Source organism: Pholis gunnellus (assembly GCF_910591455.1).
Source record: "Pholis gunnellus genome assembly, chromosome: 11".
Taxonomy (NCBI): Eukaryota; Metazoa; Chordata; class Actinopteri; order Perciformes; family Pholidae; genus Pholis; species Pholis gunnellus.
In genome coordinates this window covers 8,039,656-8,055,536 of record NC_136538.1, presented here as the reverse complement: position 1 = coordinate 8,055,536, position 15,881 = coordinate 8,039,656, and the positions used below count along the sequence as shown (strand labels likewise).

The following is a 15,881-nucleotide window of genomic DNA, read 5'->3' as shown; positions in this document are numbered from 1 at the left end:
TTCTCATTAACCTGTCATCCGTGGAGCCATGACGCATAGCCGGGCCAGGGAGTGCTGGGACAGAGTGGGGTGGGTGGAGGGGATTGTGGAGGGTTGTCTAGGGGCCCAAGGGGGAGACTTACCAGCCTAGATGCTTTATTTGAAGGTCGTCCTGTGGTAATGTGTCGAGCAGGGTGAAAAGGCCTCTGGTGGGCCCCGGAGTGTTTAAACAGCAGCAGTTAACGTAAATCTCCCCAAACGTAGATGCACTCACACACACACACACACACACACAAAGGTATGTGTACATTTTGTCACAGACCGTGGTGAAAGTAGGTCTCTGTGGTCTATTCTGAGACACGGCTTGTTTGGACATGTCTTTCATTGGTGCTGTCCCTCTGTCCAGCCTGCTTCGTTTTTGGTGTTGTTTGTCTAGCTGCATGTGTGTTTGTGTGAGCGGCGCTGTTTACGTGTGTCCGTCAGCGCCCCCCCCCCCCCTTTCCCCCCTGCCGTGCCCCCCCCACTGGTCTGGGCAGAACGTATGCGTTTCCACAGTCTTAATGCGATAGAAGGGGTGTATTGTGAGAGCGGTGTGTGTTTGAGAGAGTGTATGGATGTAGGGATCAGGGCCTCTGTTTATTGTTTGTTTTTTTTACTAAGATTGGATGAATGTGACCCCGGGTCAGAGTGCTGGCCCGGGCCAACATAGGTTAGGTCTGCTCGGCTTCGGGTCACACTAGGCCCCTTTGTATACCCACCGGGTTCAGGCTGTGCCCTGAGTGACAACCAGCTGAATAACGCCCTGCAAGGAGACCACAAATGTGACACGGTGACATATTACACGTATGTGTCTGTTTGGGTCAAATGTCCGTGTTTCTGCTGAGAGTGCTTGACAAATATTTAATCCTGACCTAATATCCCCTTCGCTCTCGCGTTCGACCGCCTATGCTTTTTGTATTGCATGTTATTTTTGGATATCTTTCGCCCGGAGCAAACAGAGCAAGGTCTAACATGAGTGAGCTCATCTATTTTGCGACCAGCCTGACATCACACTCTCTCGGAGCCGCTCTGTCTCACACTGAAGTGGGTGTTCAGTTGACCAGCAGATTACTGTATAACTTAATGCTCTTTCCTGTAGAGATTTGAGCTGTCCTGACACTGGTAACAAAAATAGGCTCATTGAGACTGCGTTTAGACATTCTGCACAGTGCCTGACTTGTGCGCACACGCATAAAGGGACACCTCAGCTCGGGGTAGGGCGGGTGGGTGGAAACCCAACTGGAGATATGAGCAGGAAATCAGCAGCAGATGTGGGTGTAAAGTAACGCAGATGGAGGCAGGGAAACCCTCTTACTTGGACACCAAGTCCACCTCCTGTCTTCTGTGTCTTTCTTCCACCGAGGCTGAAAGAGGATCACTTTGAACCAGGACACTTGCTGTGCAACTGCGAAGCAATGAATGATCTCATCCTCAAAAAGTCTCCCTCTAATGCAGGATGTGATGGTGTCCGAGATCGCCCTCGTATCGACACATGATATTGGGACAAATAATAAAAAGACAATGTCATAAAAGTAGTAGAAAGCAAAGGGAGACGCAAGAGGATCACAAGAACAAAGGGCAGGAATAATGATTTATAAAGCGTCACTTTAGTGATTTAAAGGGAAATGTGCAGATGTTCAACCTTATCTCTTCTCCCTGAGTTAGGGATAGAGTGTGAAAAATGCCTGCAGGTGCGCATCTGCAAAATCCGTTGTTCTTCCTTCATCCAGTGACGTAATTCGAGGCGTATTCGTATTTGGAGGCGATAAAGAACTACAGAGTGCTACTTCAGCTTTGGTAGCTGTCAAAAACTTTGTTTTATCCGCTTGTATTGCAAACTAGTTACGTTTCCAACAGTGCAGAGAACGGTATGGAGGATTATTTACAGTGTCCATTATACAGTGTTTACAGACTCACATATTGAGCCGTATTCAGCCGGCGAGAGTTATGCTGGACAACATCGAGAGAAAGAAAGACCAGCAGGGGGGGTTTGGGGCGATATTTGTCAATCAAATTTGCTGATTTATTGGCCTGCCAAGGAAACCAAGAGAGCTTGGGTAATGTAGCACAACTTGCCACACAATGCATCCTGGAACAGGAGCGATCACTTTTCTTGGTCAATACAGCACCCACTGGGAAATAGATTTTTTTGTCAGTGGACTACATCAGCACTGATTGAACATCCATATTCCGCTTCACGGTGATATGAATTCTGCTGGCCTTAGCTCCTCATTGATTTTCGATTTTCTCAATTTAATGAGTAATTGCTTGGTCGATGTAATGTCAGAATATTTCCCAAAGCCCAAGTGGATTTTTTGAAATCGGTTTTTGTTATTGTCTGACCACAACCCAAAGATATGATTTAAGACAGAAAAGCATCAAATCCTCACATTTGAGAAGCTGAAACCAGAGACATATTTGGCATTGAATAATTAAAGGTTTATCAAAAATAACTGCTGATTCATTTTCAGATTAAGCGATTAAATGTTTTGTTACAGCTCTACATGTAATACCAGAGTCAAAAGATGGCTGCAGTAATCCACGAATCTGAGTTCTTCCTCGTTTTGCTCCTCACAAACCCATTGTGTGAATGCCAGAAGCACAAAACGCATCACTTCCTGTGCTGTGGAGAGGATGTGTTCTGATTAAGACCGACCTGCCGCACGTTTCAAATACAGCAGCAAAATATAAAAGTTTGACTAAACTAAACCTCTCGACCATTTTGGTCAACCTGGAGATGTGAGAGAGACGTGTGGCTGATGGTCTCGGTCTCAACTCTACACACACCGAACCCCTAGTCAGGCAAGGAGGAAGCAAAGAAGCAGGAGACAAAAGCGGTGTAGGTTTTCACGAGGATTCCTTGTCTGCAGCGAGGCCCTCCGTTTATGCGTCTGATTAATTGCTCTTCATATAAATCATCATAGGTACGGGCCTGAGGCACCGCTCCCTATCTTGAGGTGTGTGAGAAAACAAGACAAGAATAAGGGGGAGGGAGGGAGCACAATGAAGAAGAGGAACAAGGTGACCGTTATGCGTTTGAGTGGTTGAGTTGGTAATAAAGTTCCCTCTGACAGCAGGGCCTCTGCTATCTGTGTGTGTGTGTGTGTGTGTGTGTGTGTGTGTGTGTGTGTGTGTGTGTGTGTGTGTGTGTGTGTGTGTGTGTGTGTGTGTGTGTGTGTGTGTGTGTGTGTGTGTGTGTGTGTGTGTGTGTGTGTGTGTGTGTGTGTAAAGTCTGTGTGGCCTGAAAAGAGTGAGTGATGCTGTGTCACTGAGGGAGCTCGGAGTGATAATAGATCTGCAAAGTATTGTGTAACTACATGTCAAGCCCTGGTGGCGATGTGTGTTTATTTACTTTTGATGAATGAGGTTGTGCAATTGTTTACTCGGGGGCAGCTTGTTATTCAAATGAGGTTGAGTAATTTCCCCCTCTGTCTTGTTAAAGTTCAGTTCATCGGGAAGACGATTGCCTCCCTACGAACGGTAACAAACACACTGCAAAACAACAGATCTGACCGACTGAGTGCATTCTCCGACTTGTAAGCGTACCGTCTCCATTTTGTTTTATGCGGCGGCGATCGAATGCAGCGCTTTATTTTTCTAATCCGCCTGTTTTCCCTCTCGTCTCCATCCCCACCCTCTGTCTGCTTAGCTCTTCCCCCACGTCGGTCTCTTTCCAAGCCCCCCCTCCCCCCCCTCCCCCTCTTCATCCCAGTCTTCCAACATCCTCTCTCAGTCCTGGGCCCCTTTCGTCCTGGCACCCAGACTGCTCCTATCAGTCCGTCTCAGTGACGTTAAATACCATCCCGTTACCCATCTGCACCTAATTTTTCTCTCGTCCCCTCCCCGTCTCCGTCTAATCTTCCTCTCTTTTCTCACACCTCCGGCAGCAGCCAAGTCTGTCCCCGCTAAAGTTTGTACATGTTTCCTTCCTTTCTCCACTTGTTTTTTTTCATCCCCCAGCTCCTTTTTCCATCTCTCTAAAGGAGCCTTTCAGGGCTTGTCAGTCATCGGCATCACCTCCATATCCGCCTGAACATGCGAGCACAGAAAGGAGGGACGGATGGAGGGATGGTGACGGATTGGTTCGTGAGGGAGGGTTTGAGCATTTAGAAAGGGAGGAACGGAGCCACTGAAGAGAGGAGGACCAAACCAAAAAGATATTCTTCGTCTGGGGAAACCCTCAACCTGTTGATCGGCCGTGTAGCTAACTCAATTGTGCGGCCACATTAAAAAAAATGCATGTATACTCTCGCACGCACACAAACCATCACTTCCTGTGTCCTTCTTCACAACACTCGCTAAGCTAACGGCCACTCAGGAACATAGATTTGTAGGAATTGGCCATTTAACTCCCAGCTATTAGATTGTCTCTTAGACTTCACATCAGTCTTCTCTCTCAAGGATCTAAGTTTCAGGAAACCATTACGGCGTCCTCTGTTCTAAGCTACTGTTTAGATAACGCGATGGATGTTGTGAGCAAGCTGATGCTGAAGCAGAAAACACTGGGCTGAAGAAGAGCCAAGGGAAGCTGCAGGGGTAGCTGTGAATTACAGGGCCTTCAAGCCAACCTGGGGAAGGAAGAAAATAAAGAAAGTCAGGGGTAAGCTCAGTCTTCACGTTCAGTCCAATAAAGAGAAGAAGCTGACAGAAGCCTTTCGGTCCTCTCATCTTTCTTATTTTCTCTCTCCTCTGTCCAGACCACTAATAGCTGTGTCCGCTCACACGGCTCTGTCCGTCTCTTCAGCCTTTCCTCTGTTCAGGGGGGAGAATTGAGGAATTGTCTCAGCAAAGGACTGGAAATATCATTTTGGACTGTAAGCACTAAACAGAGGCCTTCAGAAATCAGGAATCCACTTTGTATCAGTGTGCATTTATAAAAGAAATAAAGTGCAACACACAAAAACACAACTGCTTTTCTTCATGGACTAGTGGCATTCCCAAAGGTCTGTCCTTGCTTGTTTTCATTCTTCTCCGATCTCTCTCACGGATTTCTGTTTAAAGACTATAGCTACTCCGTTCGCACCTCTTGTTTTCTGCTCCGTGTCTCCCTTCCACCGTCCCTGTACGCACCCGGTTCCGGTCGGTGTGCCGAGTCCTACAGCGGTAAAGTATGCGCGTCCCGCTGTGTGTCTATTGCTGAGCAGGTTGCGTGTGCGTTCTGTGTTGAAGGAGCCTATAGAGGTGTGGCAGAGTGTGCGAGTGTCGAGCTGACTGCCGCTGACAGTTGTAGAAGTCTGTAGGTTGTCGGGACACGGAGAGCATCCGATCAATGTGTGTGTCCATCGCTGCTACAGATGCACAGCATTCCACCACCGTCCATCTGTTAGCGGAGGCACTTAAAGCGTGTTGGTGTCTTCTGCTTCCATCTGACATGCCTCCCTTCCCAACACAGCACAGCCTGTACATCAGTTTTGGCCTGTATGATTGTATGATTGTATGAATTTAGTACATTTTGGCGTTTTCTCCCTGCAGCCCTTCGCTTAGTTCGGTCGCGCAGCAAAAAGGTGGCTGAATATGAGGAGGGAAAAGCTCGACTATGAGGGAATCCTTCAAACTCTACTGTTTTCCATTTCTCAGTGCTGTAAAGCAGCGTAGTTCATTCTCATGGCGTCCTATCCTGCATGTAAAAACAAGCAGCATATTTTCCATAAAGGCCCACTGACGTATGGGTCGTGGTCAGAGCGCCCGGGGTTGGTGTTTCCTTTGTCTTGCTTATTTTGAGTTCGTAATGACGTCTGCATTTTAGTTTTTTTCTCTCTCGTCCTGCACTTTTTGACCTCAGTTGTGTATGAAACAGTGTGTTCGTGAAATGTTGGAGTCTTCGCCCTCCAGTTTATTGTATAAAAAAAAAAGAAATACTATGGTGGGGCTTGTTGCAGGCGCCTGCATGTATACAGAGCTATCTCAGCAGTTTGTTTGTTTGGTGGCGTGTGATGGAACACAGGTCTCTGATAATGGAGTCTCCTCCTTTTCTGTTCATTCAACCCCTTCACTCTTTTTTTTCTCTCTCTCTCTCTCTCTCTGTGCCCTGCAGCTGTTTTTGTTCAGCTTGGTTTACTTTCCATCCAAAATGTTAGGTCAAATACGGACTTGCACCCATTTCACAAGCACACACGACAATATGCTGGTGTGTTTACATTTCCTGCTCGGCCTCGCAGACAACATAACACTCCTGACACAGAGACTCAAACAAAGAACTTAAACAGAGCAGAGCTTGATCCAGGTCTCACCCCTGATCCTGACCCTGAGGTCAGTTTACAACTTGTCAAACCTTTAACCCTAAAAGGTTACGAGCGTAGGGCTGTCCTCGACCAAAGAGATTCTTAGCCGACGAACACTCATGCGATTTTTGTTGATTTAATCTATTTTCCACACAAAAGCACCACTTTACATGTTGTGTTTACCAGAGATATGCTGATAGGTTTCTTGGAAATAAGTCATTCAGCATGAATAAAGCATAAAAAAAGACTAATCGACAAAATGGCCGATACATCTTCTAAGAAGGAACAGCCCTGGTAGTGTCAATTAGTGTTAGCAAGGCTGTAACTAATGATTGTTTTCAATATTGATTTATCCGTTTTGTGTGTTAATTAGTCTATTAAATGTCAGAATGTCGTTAACAATGCTCAAAAACGAAAATGATGTATTTAATTTGCTTGTTGTGTCCAACAAACGATATTAAGGAATTTATGGCAATATAAAATAATGAAGGAAATTCTGACATTTAAGGAATCGTTAAAAGCGAGAGTTTGGCATTTTCCCCGGACAAAACGGTTCATAAACGGTTCATAACTAATCGATTTTCAAGCAGGAGGCCTAACCCTCTCTCTCTCCCTCTCTCTGTCCCTTTTTGTATCCCCAGGGGCAGTACCGGCCTTCAGACCTCCTGTGCCCAGAAACCTTTGCCTGGGTACCAATAGAGCAATGCGTACCCCAGTTGGAGAACACCCGCTATGCTCGATTCAACCAGGATCCTGATGCAGGTACAGCTATGTAACACTCTACCGTTACCACTATTCATTTGACGTCGGAAAATGACTGACCTGCCACTTTGAGCTCCGTCTTAGAATCCTCCAGTTCTTCCTACACGCTGCTCTGAATGAACCCATGAACTCTGTGTTGACATCTGATCATCTGGTGCTGTATTGAAATCAGTGGGCTTGCTGCGAGGCAGCGGGCAGTCGCTGAACAGGGGTAGACGGCTCACACAGTCCTGACTCCACCATGATCCTTCAGCATTGGTCAGAGCAGAGCCAGCGGAGTCATTATGGAAGGACCATGTTGCCATTAGATGAATAGTGATATTTGCTCTAATAAACCACATGCAGAAGGTAGACCGGCAGACGCACATCGCCTGGACTGGCGAGCTGTGAGATGGAGGCCGGGGAGAGTTTTTAATGGCGTCTGAGAGGAAAGATTTGAATGATTTTGTTTGCATAGATGCATGGCTAGAGAGACTTGTACATTTTCTATCTCCTTTATTACTCCTTTAATATAGACTGACATGGTCCACTGCTCCGCCTCGGAATGAAGAAGTTAAATACGTGTTACGGTACAGAGAGTGGATACTGTATGATAGGAGACGACTGGAGGTTGTTGGTATGACGGCACATTACGCATGGATTGTAAAGTACACACATACATAATATGGATATTCCAAGTGTTTGTAACCCGAGTGGATGAGTGTGCAGGGACCAGCCGTCTCCTGTTTACTCTTTCCCATTAATCTGCATCACCGAACAGGCACCGAGCAGGAAAGAGCCACTGATACACAGTAATGGGAGATGTCAAGTAGACTAGGATTGATAGATGAAGAGCAAGAGATGGAGTAATAGAAGAATAGATGGAAAGAGAGACTGGGGAGACGTGATGAAAATGATTTTGTAGAGATTTGAAGTGAAAGGGAGGCAGGCTGGCGGTTGTGTGCTGGCACTAGAAGAGAGAGAAGTACAATACAATGAGAGACAGGTTGACAGGGAAGTGGAGGAGGAAGGAGGATATGTGATTCTGGAGAAAGGCGGTTTGTTGTAGTGAGGTCATACCTGGACTCATGCCATGCAGAGACCAACACAAATGATGAACTTCAAAGAAGAAAGCGCTCTCTGGCACCGATCGGGAGGCAACCTCTGGATCTGAAAAGTGAAGCCAATGCCGAAGTGCCTTGAACTTGCGTTCTCTCTACTGGCCATCAGGGAGCAACTCCTCCAATTGCTTAAAGAAAAAGTCTGATTGTATAGAAGTCTATGAGGAAATGACTCTACTTCTCACTTGATTTATTACCTCAGTAGACGTTATAAACGTGAGTTTATGCTCTCAATCGCTAGTTTCAAGTCTTCTTCAAAGCAGCATGATGTTCATTTAGTATGTTAGGGTCCCATTTATAGTAAACTAGTTGATAAACCCCCCCCCAATGCTTTAGGGTGGGCTACCATGGCGTTGTCCGTGTTGTCGTCTTACAACTCTAACCCTTTCACAGTTTGTTTTCAGTTCATGAAAGTTAATTGTAACGGTGTTGGTCATTTAAAAAGGTCTTATTTGGGTGATGTTACTGGTTATACAGTCTGTGGCAGTGATGCCACTTTCATAAAATAAAATGTTAATGCTTAGCCGGTGGTAGGTCTGACATTTTCTTGTAAGTCATACCACTTATCCCAGAGTGGGCACAAATGACTGAGGACCAGGTGGCAGTTTCAGAGTTAGCCGGTTTCACTGTGGCCCGAGTGTTTGTGTGTCTGTGGCTCTTGCGGTGCCTCCGTTGCCGCGTGGACCGATGATCTTGGACGAGTCCTGACATTTTTGTTATCGAAGGCCTGGCTGCCCGAAAAGCAGTCTCGTTAAATTTCAGTGCTAGCTGTCTTGATGGTTCGCTCTCAGGTCTGTTGCCAAGCTGCGTGGTGCCAGACTGTAGTGCTTGTGTGGAGGCTTCTGTCGTCTCCAGAAATACACCCAGTGGTCAGTCTGCAGTGTCATCGTCAGGCTAGCAGCACGGTACGCTGGTTAGGCCTGTGGCCCAGTCCGAATTGGCAATATATCAATGTGTGGCTTCTTTGTGGCCTTAATAAAGACATGTTGCAATTTGTTGGCCTGGGGAAGTCCTGACTGCAATTAATGGTGTAAGAATCTCCGATGTATCTTTTAGGCTTTTACTTTTATTTAGCATTAAATTAAAGGATTTCTGTCTCATCAAGGTGCAGAAAAACGTGAACATGTATTTATCTTCAGCAGGCTCGACTATTGTAAAGTCTTTACAGGTCTTTGTAAACAAACAATCAGCTGCAGCTCGTCCAGATGAGACCTCACGAACACAAAGAGAGTGCAGCACATTACACCGGTCCTTGAATCACTGCATTGACTTCCTGAGATGCAGAATCCTGTTACCAAATGGTCTCGGGGCCTAAATACATCTCTGATTTACTTGTTTGTTACGAAGCATCCGGACCCCTCAGGTGATGTGTGGGGGGTTTACTGAGGTCACAACTAAGGGAGGTGCAGCGGCTTCTAGTTTCTATGCTCCTCACCTGATGAACAGGCCAACTGAGTACCTGAGGTCTGCTGAAACTAGCTACTTTTAAATCAGGGCTTAAAACACAATTGTTTACTCCGGCTTTCCAATAAATTAGACGAATAGCTTTTATCTGTGACTATTTATTTGCTTGCTTTTGCTTATTGTTTTTATTGCTTTTTAAAATCCAATTTCTCTCTAATCTACAGCTATTTATTTGCACGTTCTCGCTTTGCTCGTCTTTATTGTCTTTTAATTGCAATTTTAATGTTTTCTTAGCGTCTCATGATGAATATATTTAATATATTTCTAAGCCCGTTGAAAGTACTTTGAACAGCGGTGCCATGTCTTAGCTGTTTTAGTGTGTTGTGATAATGATATTTTGTACTCTTTTTTTTTTTTTTTTTTTTTTTTTTTGCTCATTATGCTTTCATGAAATAAGAGTGTCACACTTATACTTTGTTTCTTTCTGTTGATTTGCAACAAACGTTCAACACAATGTGTCGTTTATCTCAATCACATTTAGGCTGCTCGTCAAATACAGCTCCTGAAATTTGTTAAGTTTGTGATGCATCAAATACATGTGCTACTGTGAGATAAAGTACAACGCTTGGTAGAGATCAGGGGTAGGATTGTAGGAATATACATATTTTCAAAGAATTCATACTACAAGTCAGAGCATGTTTTTAGTGGATCAAAAGACACTCTTTAAGATGCTCTGAAGTATCTCCTACTCCTTGAAGTCCTGTAGTAGTTGGTTGAATGCATGTTACTTGTCTTTTTGTCGAGCCCAAAATAACAATTTCACTTACAGTCCAATCTCCAGTCATGTCCACACACAGACCGATAATACAACTTGCAATACTTGAAAGTGAGAACCTGAGAACAAAGGTTCTTGATCTAAAAATGACATTTTTGTTTAAGAAATTTCAGTTTTCAAACTGTCGGCAAAGTCCCCAACTAAAGGCTTTCCTCGAACTCCAAACCTCACCCAGGGGTGAAAGAGAATCAGGGTCGCTGGGTGTGCGTTCAGATTGTGAACCCGGGTGACCAGGTTACAGAGCTACAGTCTTAATGAGGTGTGTAAAGACAGCTAATCCAAAGTTTACACTACTCCGTCCAAAGCAGGCTCACATTGATTACATGCCTGTTGCTGACACGTCGAGGGCCCTGGGGCTCTAGCACAAGTACATACAGTACACACACACACACACACACATTCTACACAGCACATATGTGTTATCTCTCACACACTCATAATCTAGTGTTTGCTTGAGGGAGAGAGAGAGAAGTAGGGGCATTGCCCGCTCAGCAGCATAAACACACCAAAAAATGTGTGACATAAGTAGTCGCCCCCTGGGCCTTCAGTGCGTCCGGCAGGCGCCAAACCAGACGCACACAATTACGCACTGCGATACACAAAACTACACGATGCATTTAGAAAACTATCTTAACTGCTCATACGAACGCGCTAGCCTGACGGCACCCACCACCCATGACCCCTTCTGCCTTCTTCACTTATGTCTCCAGCTTTTACAGTTTACACTTTCATATCTTGTCTCACGGTCGGAGCCACTTTGCTCTGCTCTTCAGAAGGCTTTCTGCTACTTAGCCTGACTCGTGCTAATGTTCCCATTCAGAGTGGAGGGGAGACGGATATCACTCCTCTCTCTGTTTCTTGTTATAAAGCGGGAGGTAGCTTTTTTTTTTCTGCTGCACTTTTACTGCTGCAGAAAGAACCTGTCCCTCATTTTAGTAACAATAATGATGATAATATCCTTTTAAAATCCAGGGGAATTCTCTTGTTGCTTTCTTTACGGAGGAGGTCAACATTCATGGTTCGGCTACAGAGATGCAGGGTCAGCTGGGCGGATGTGTGCCAACACAGGGGCTTGAACCCAGGTCTTCTGGTCAAAGTGCAGTCTTCTTAGTCACTCTACTACACCACCATTTTGGCCTCTTTCTTTTCAAACGTAGGCTCTTTGGGGATTTTGCAACATTGGATCATAGGACACGGTCATAACCTGATTGCCTGCCTTTGACCGGCGTCCGGTGTTAAGCAAGTGTTCCGGAAGCTGGAGATGGATGGGAAGCGAGAGAGGAGCGTGGCGAGGCGTCGAGGCCCCTTAGCCTCGACTCTGACCCTCTCACTCCCTCGCCGACCCTCACCACTCCTCTTCCCCCCGACCCCTTGAACCCCCCGACCCCGAGGAGCCGTGACCTCAGAGCGGCGTGTCACTGGACGTCCGGTAGGCCTGGCGGGAACGGGGTCTGGAGCCACTCAAGATGGGGGGGGGGGGGGGGGAGTGCGTGAAGAAGCAATGAAAGATGTTTACGTGAGGAGCGGATGTTTGGATTGCCTTGAGTAAGAGAGAAGGAGAGATAGGGCCTATGCTCTGTGTTGCTGTTGAGGTTAATGGACCATCTGAACGCTACATGCTGCTCTCTGTTTTAATCTGTGATACGTTCACTACTTTATATCTTCACAAGGGGACAGTGGTGCTTGGGAGCAGTGTCACATTTGAGTAAACAAACGTTGCGCAAGTGGGCTGTCTCACTGATAAAGAAAAGGAGGAGGCACATAGCGCTTAGAGAGACAATGCCGAGGGCCGCTTAAGTTATTTAGGAAGCATCGAAACATTTAAATACTTTTGACTTTCATCCCATCAGGAACCCATTAATTCATCATGGACCAAAATCACGGTCATGTGGAAGTTACATAACATGTTTACGTCTTTTTAAAGCCCATTTCCCCCCTCATGGCGAGGCTTCACATACTGTTGATTTTCTTAGATTCAAAGTTTATATCAAGCATTCCTCAATTATGTGACTCAGCAGTTTCTGGAGAAGGGGAAAGACACAGTGGTTAGGGCATTACTGAGCAGGGAAATGAGGCTAATAAATAAAATATGAATCCGCAGGGAACTTTGAAAGTAAAAGAATAAAAGTTGAAATATGAAAATGTTTATGGAGATTGCGGGGGGGGGGAGCTAAAGAGCCTCAGGGCTTTGTGTTTATAACGAGCACTCTTCTGTCCTCTGGCTTGATTTTCAGTCAGCGTCGGTGCTCAGTTGAACAGTTGGGATATTCACTCGCGGTCTATCTGCCTACACACGTGACTGTTTGAATTCTCTCATTTGTGAGTTCTCCACGTTTCCCCAAAGTGCATTTTATCTGCAACAAAGTCGGTTGACTCATGTTTCTTTTAACACGTTTCTGATCACACCCAGCCCTCCGCATAGTCACGGTTCAGCCGGAGTGCCTCTTCCACCGGGGATCCCTTTTAACATCTGGCACAAGAGAAAAGACTCGTTTGTGGCATTACATCACAGTTTAGCAGCGTTTCTCTCTGTTGTCTTGTTTTCCCAGTTTATTAGGTGATCAGGTGGGATTTAGCAGACCTGTGGCGAATATTTTAGGAATTAGGCAGAAATATGTGCACTCGGCTCACTCGTTACCACCTGGGTGATCAGCTGTGAGCCACATGGGTGTTGTCATGGGGCGCGGTAGTGGCGGGCGGGAGGCCTCTGAGCTCTATTAATACCAAATCTAACTCGCTCCTGTTTGACTGATGTGTCGCCATGGGCCTGGCAAGCTATTCCACTCCACTCCGTAGCCTGAAGTTTATTTTCATCTGCTTCCTCTTAGCTAGGCCAGACCAGGATTGCTCCAGACAGGACAGACTGGTTGAATGAAGTACTGTAGAGTTTCTAAGGGGGGGTGTACATTTCAGAAGGCACGGTATGAAATTAAACTTGTTCTAACGGCAGAATGCTCGGAGAAGACGAGCTGAGGGGCTTCGCGAAGAGATGAGGGGATTTTAAGAGGGCAATTAGAGGGACTAGAGCAGGGACGTCGGATACTTAATGAACTCCCAGTGAATGCAAATGAAGGACTCCTCGATTCTGACCGGAGTGGAAGATGATTAGAGCTCACGGTGGATTTGGGAGACCCACTTGCATTCACACGTCATGTGCGGCATATCTGGGTTAGGTTGGCTCAGTCGATGCGGCCCGCTGCGACGCTCCCTTGCATGTCGTTCTTGGCGCCAGCTGTGGGCATCTTGGCTCAACCTGGCGCTCCTGGAGGCAGCTGTTTTAGTGGCAGAGAGAGGGTCATCTGGTTTTTTCATCCAACTCTCCAGAGGACCATTTGTAGCTTGCTGAACACGCACAGTGTAGAGATTAGCAGTGTTTTCACTGGTCTGACGGGAGCTGGCAGTGTACGACACGGGAACCTAATGAAATGCCGAGTTTGGCAAGGCAGCAGGGAGCAAGGCCCCGTAAACAAGGCCAACTAACGATCCTGCTGACACACCACCGTGACTCCAGGTTTAGGGCAAAGGGGGAATTAGAGCTGTGGTGGGGGGGGGGGGGGTGAGAGAGTGCCTTCTGCTCCTCCAACAGCTTCTCGGAACAAAGGCGTATCCTTGCCAAGTCACTCATAAGGAGGAGGGAAAATAAGGCCAATGTTAACTGTGCTTGATGTGTGTACGCTGCTCCTCATTATGTCCTCGTGTTTGTTGTCCAGGAGATGCCCGGGTGCTGAAGGACGTGGGCAGAGCTCTGGTGCTATACAGGCGGGCCGTGATGCCCTACGCCGCCTACTCCCGCAAGCGCAAAGGCTCCAGCGACGAGACGGAGGTGCAGCAGTACGCCGACTTGGTCGGCCAGGACTGTGCTGAGAAGATCCTGCTCTACCGCGCCTAAACGCACAGCGTCACACCACTGCACCTTTTTAAATATGTACGCGAAGACACGACCCCCCCCAGCAACGTCTTGTCTGTTCATGTATGTCTGTGCGTCTCCTCGCTGTCTGTGAAAGTGCTTTCTGCTGCCGCTCACCAGTCGTCTCGCCGCAAACGCAGTAGCCTCTCACTATCTATGTATGTATCCATTCACTCGTTGGCCTCATTCATCACTTATGTCTCATTCACATTTATTTACGCTTTACTTGTCAATTACTCCTGCAGCATCCATCCTCAGTTTAGTTCGTCTTTGAATGTTATTTTAATGTCCTGAATTAATCGCTTTGATTCTTGTCGACCTCGACTCTTAAGTAGCTGGTGTTCCTGGTGCTGATGCCTCACACAGGTGACACCTCTCCTCTGAACTGACACAGGTGTAGATGTATGCATGTTGTCCTTTTGAATGTTCAGTGATTTTGGTTGTCCGTTGCTTCCATTATATCTCCAAACTTCATTACACATCATGATTTTTTTAATTTATTTTTTCCAATCACTGGGTTGATAGATAGCAACAAACTCTGTTTTTAATGTTTTTGTCTGTAATATTTATAGCTTTCTTTGCTTTTCTTTTAATATTGACTCTGTTCTTTTCATTTAAGCCAAATAAATGGATTGTATATTCCTTCCTCGAATTCCGTGGCTTTCCTTTGCATGCTAATTATTCAACACAATCCACCGGCAGTGGGATTTTGGGAACAATAATTCATTAAGAGTCCTCTAGCTGGCACAAACTGTGTATATTTCTTCACATACGTTAGTAAGTGTAAAAATATACACATACTAAAACTCATGTATGCCCAGAGATACTGTACATGCTTGACTTGAGACTTGTTGAATTGGGCCAAGCAACAGGTGTTAGATATATGAGCCGGCAGAACACAAAACTCATATTGCCTCTCGCCCTCAAACAGAGTGTCAACAGCAGCTCATCTCTCAGCCAGAGCAGGGCTCCGCTCAGCTGGTGCCAGCAGGCAGGCTGGCTAGTTTAACTTTAACTGGTTATGTAGCCGATTTCAGATTGAACAGATCACCTGGTAAGAGTGTTGACTCCAAAATGTGTAAATGTTGTATTTGAAACCCCTTTTTTGGGCTTTACAGTAATCCCAGAAGGAATCTGATGACAAGTGTGTATTTTACACAAATGTCTGATAAGATTAAGTGATGATTAAGGATGTAAACTGCAACTTGACTGGTTGGTGGAGGCATAAAACCATGACGTGGTAATTCTAGTTTATTTTTCTTTTCAGTCAGAATTCAAATCTGAACATCATAGAACTCTTTCTGACTCGCTCTTTCAAGGTTCTCCCAAATCTATGACGTCCATCGCTGATAAATCAATTTGGAAATCATGCAAAAGACAGTCTCTTATAACTCACAACCTTGCCTTGATAGTAATGAAATTAAGCTTGATTACTTTGTATTAAAAGTAATCAAGTTGACTATTATTGTGACATCCATAGTTCCAGTGCAAATAGCAACTGTTCGACTGCACAGTATATACTGTACTATCACATTATCTGTCATTTGTTATTGCGATGACGATAGATATTACGATGGAGCAAGTCTTCTGGAAGATCGATCACAATGCGCAGAGTGTTGGTTGTGCACGTCCTT

At 45.8% G+C, this 15,881-nt stretch overlaps 1 protein-coding gene across 3 annotated transcripts in view; it reads left to right on the top strand.

The window, feature by feature from the left end:
* ate1 (arginyltransferase 1) overlaps window positions 1–14,842 on the top strand; it is a 51,857-nt gene extending 37,015 nt beyond the window's left edge. For all 3 annotated transcript variants that reach the window (XM_079168427.1, XM_079168426.1, XM_079168428.1), the window contains 2 exons: window positions 6,881–7,001; window positions 14,051–14,842. In XM_079168427.1, coding sequence (XP_079024553.1) covers window positions 6,881–7,001; window positions 14,051–14,229 — 300 coding nt within the window. In that variant the 3' untranslated portion in view covers window positions 14,230–14,842. The remainder of the gene's footprint in view (window positions 1–6,880; window positions 7,002–14,050) is intronic.
* Window positions 14,843–15,881: the final 1,039 nt, after the last annotated feature.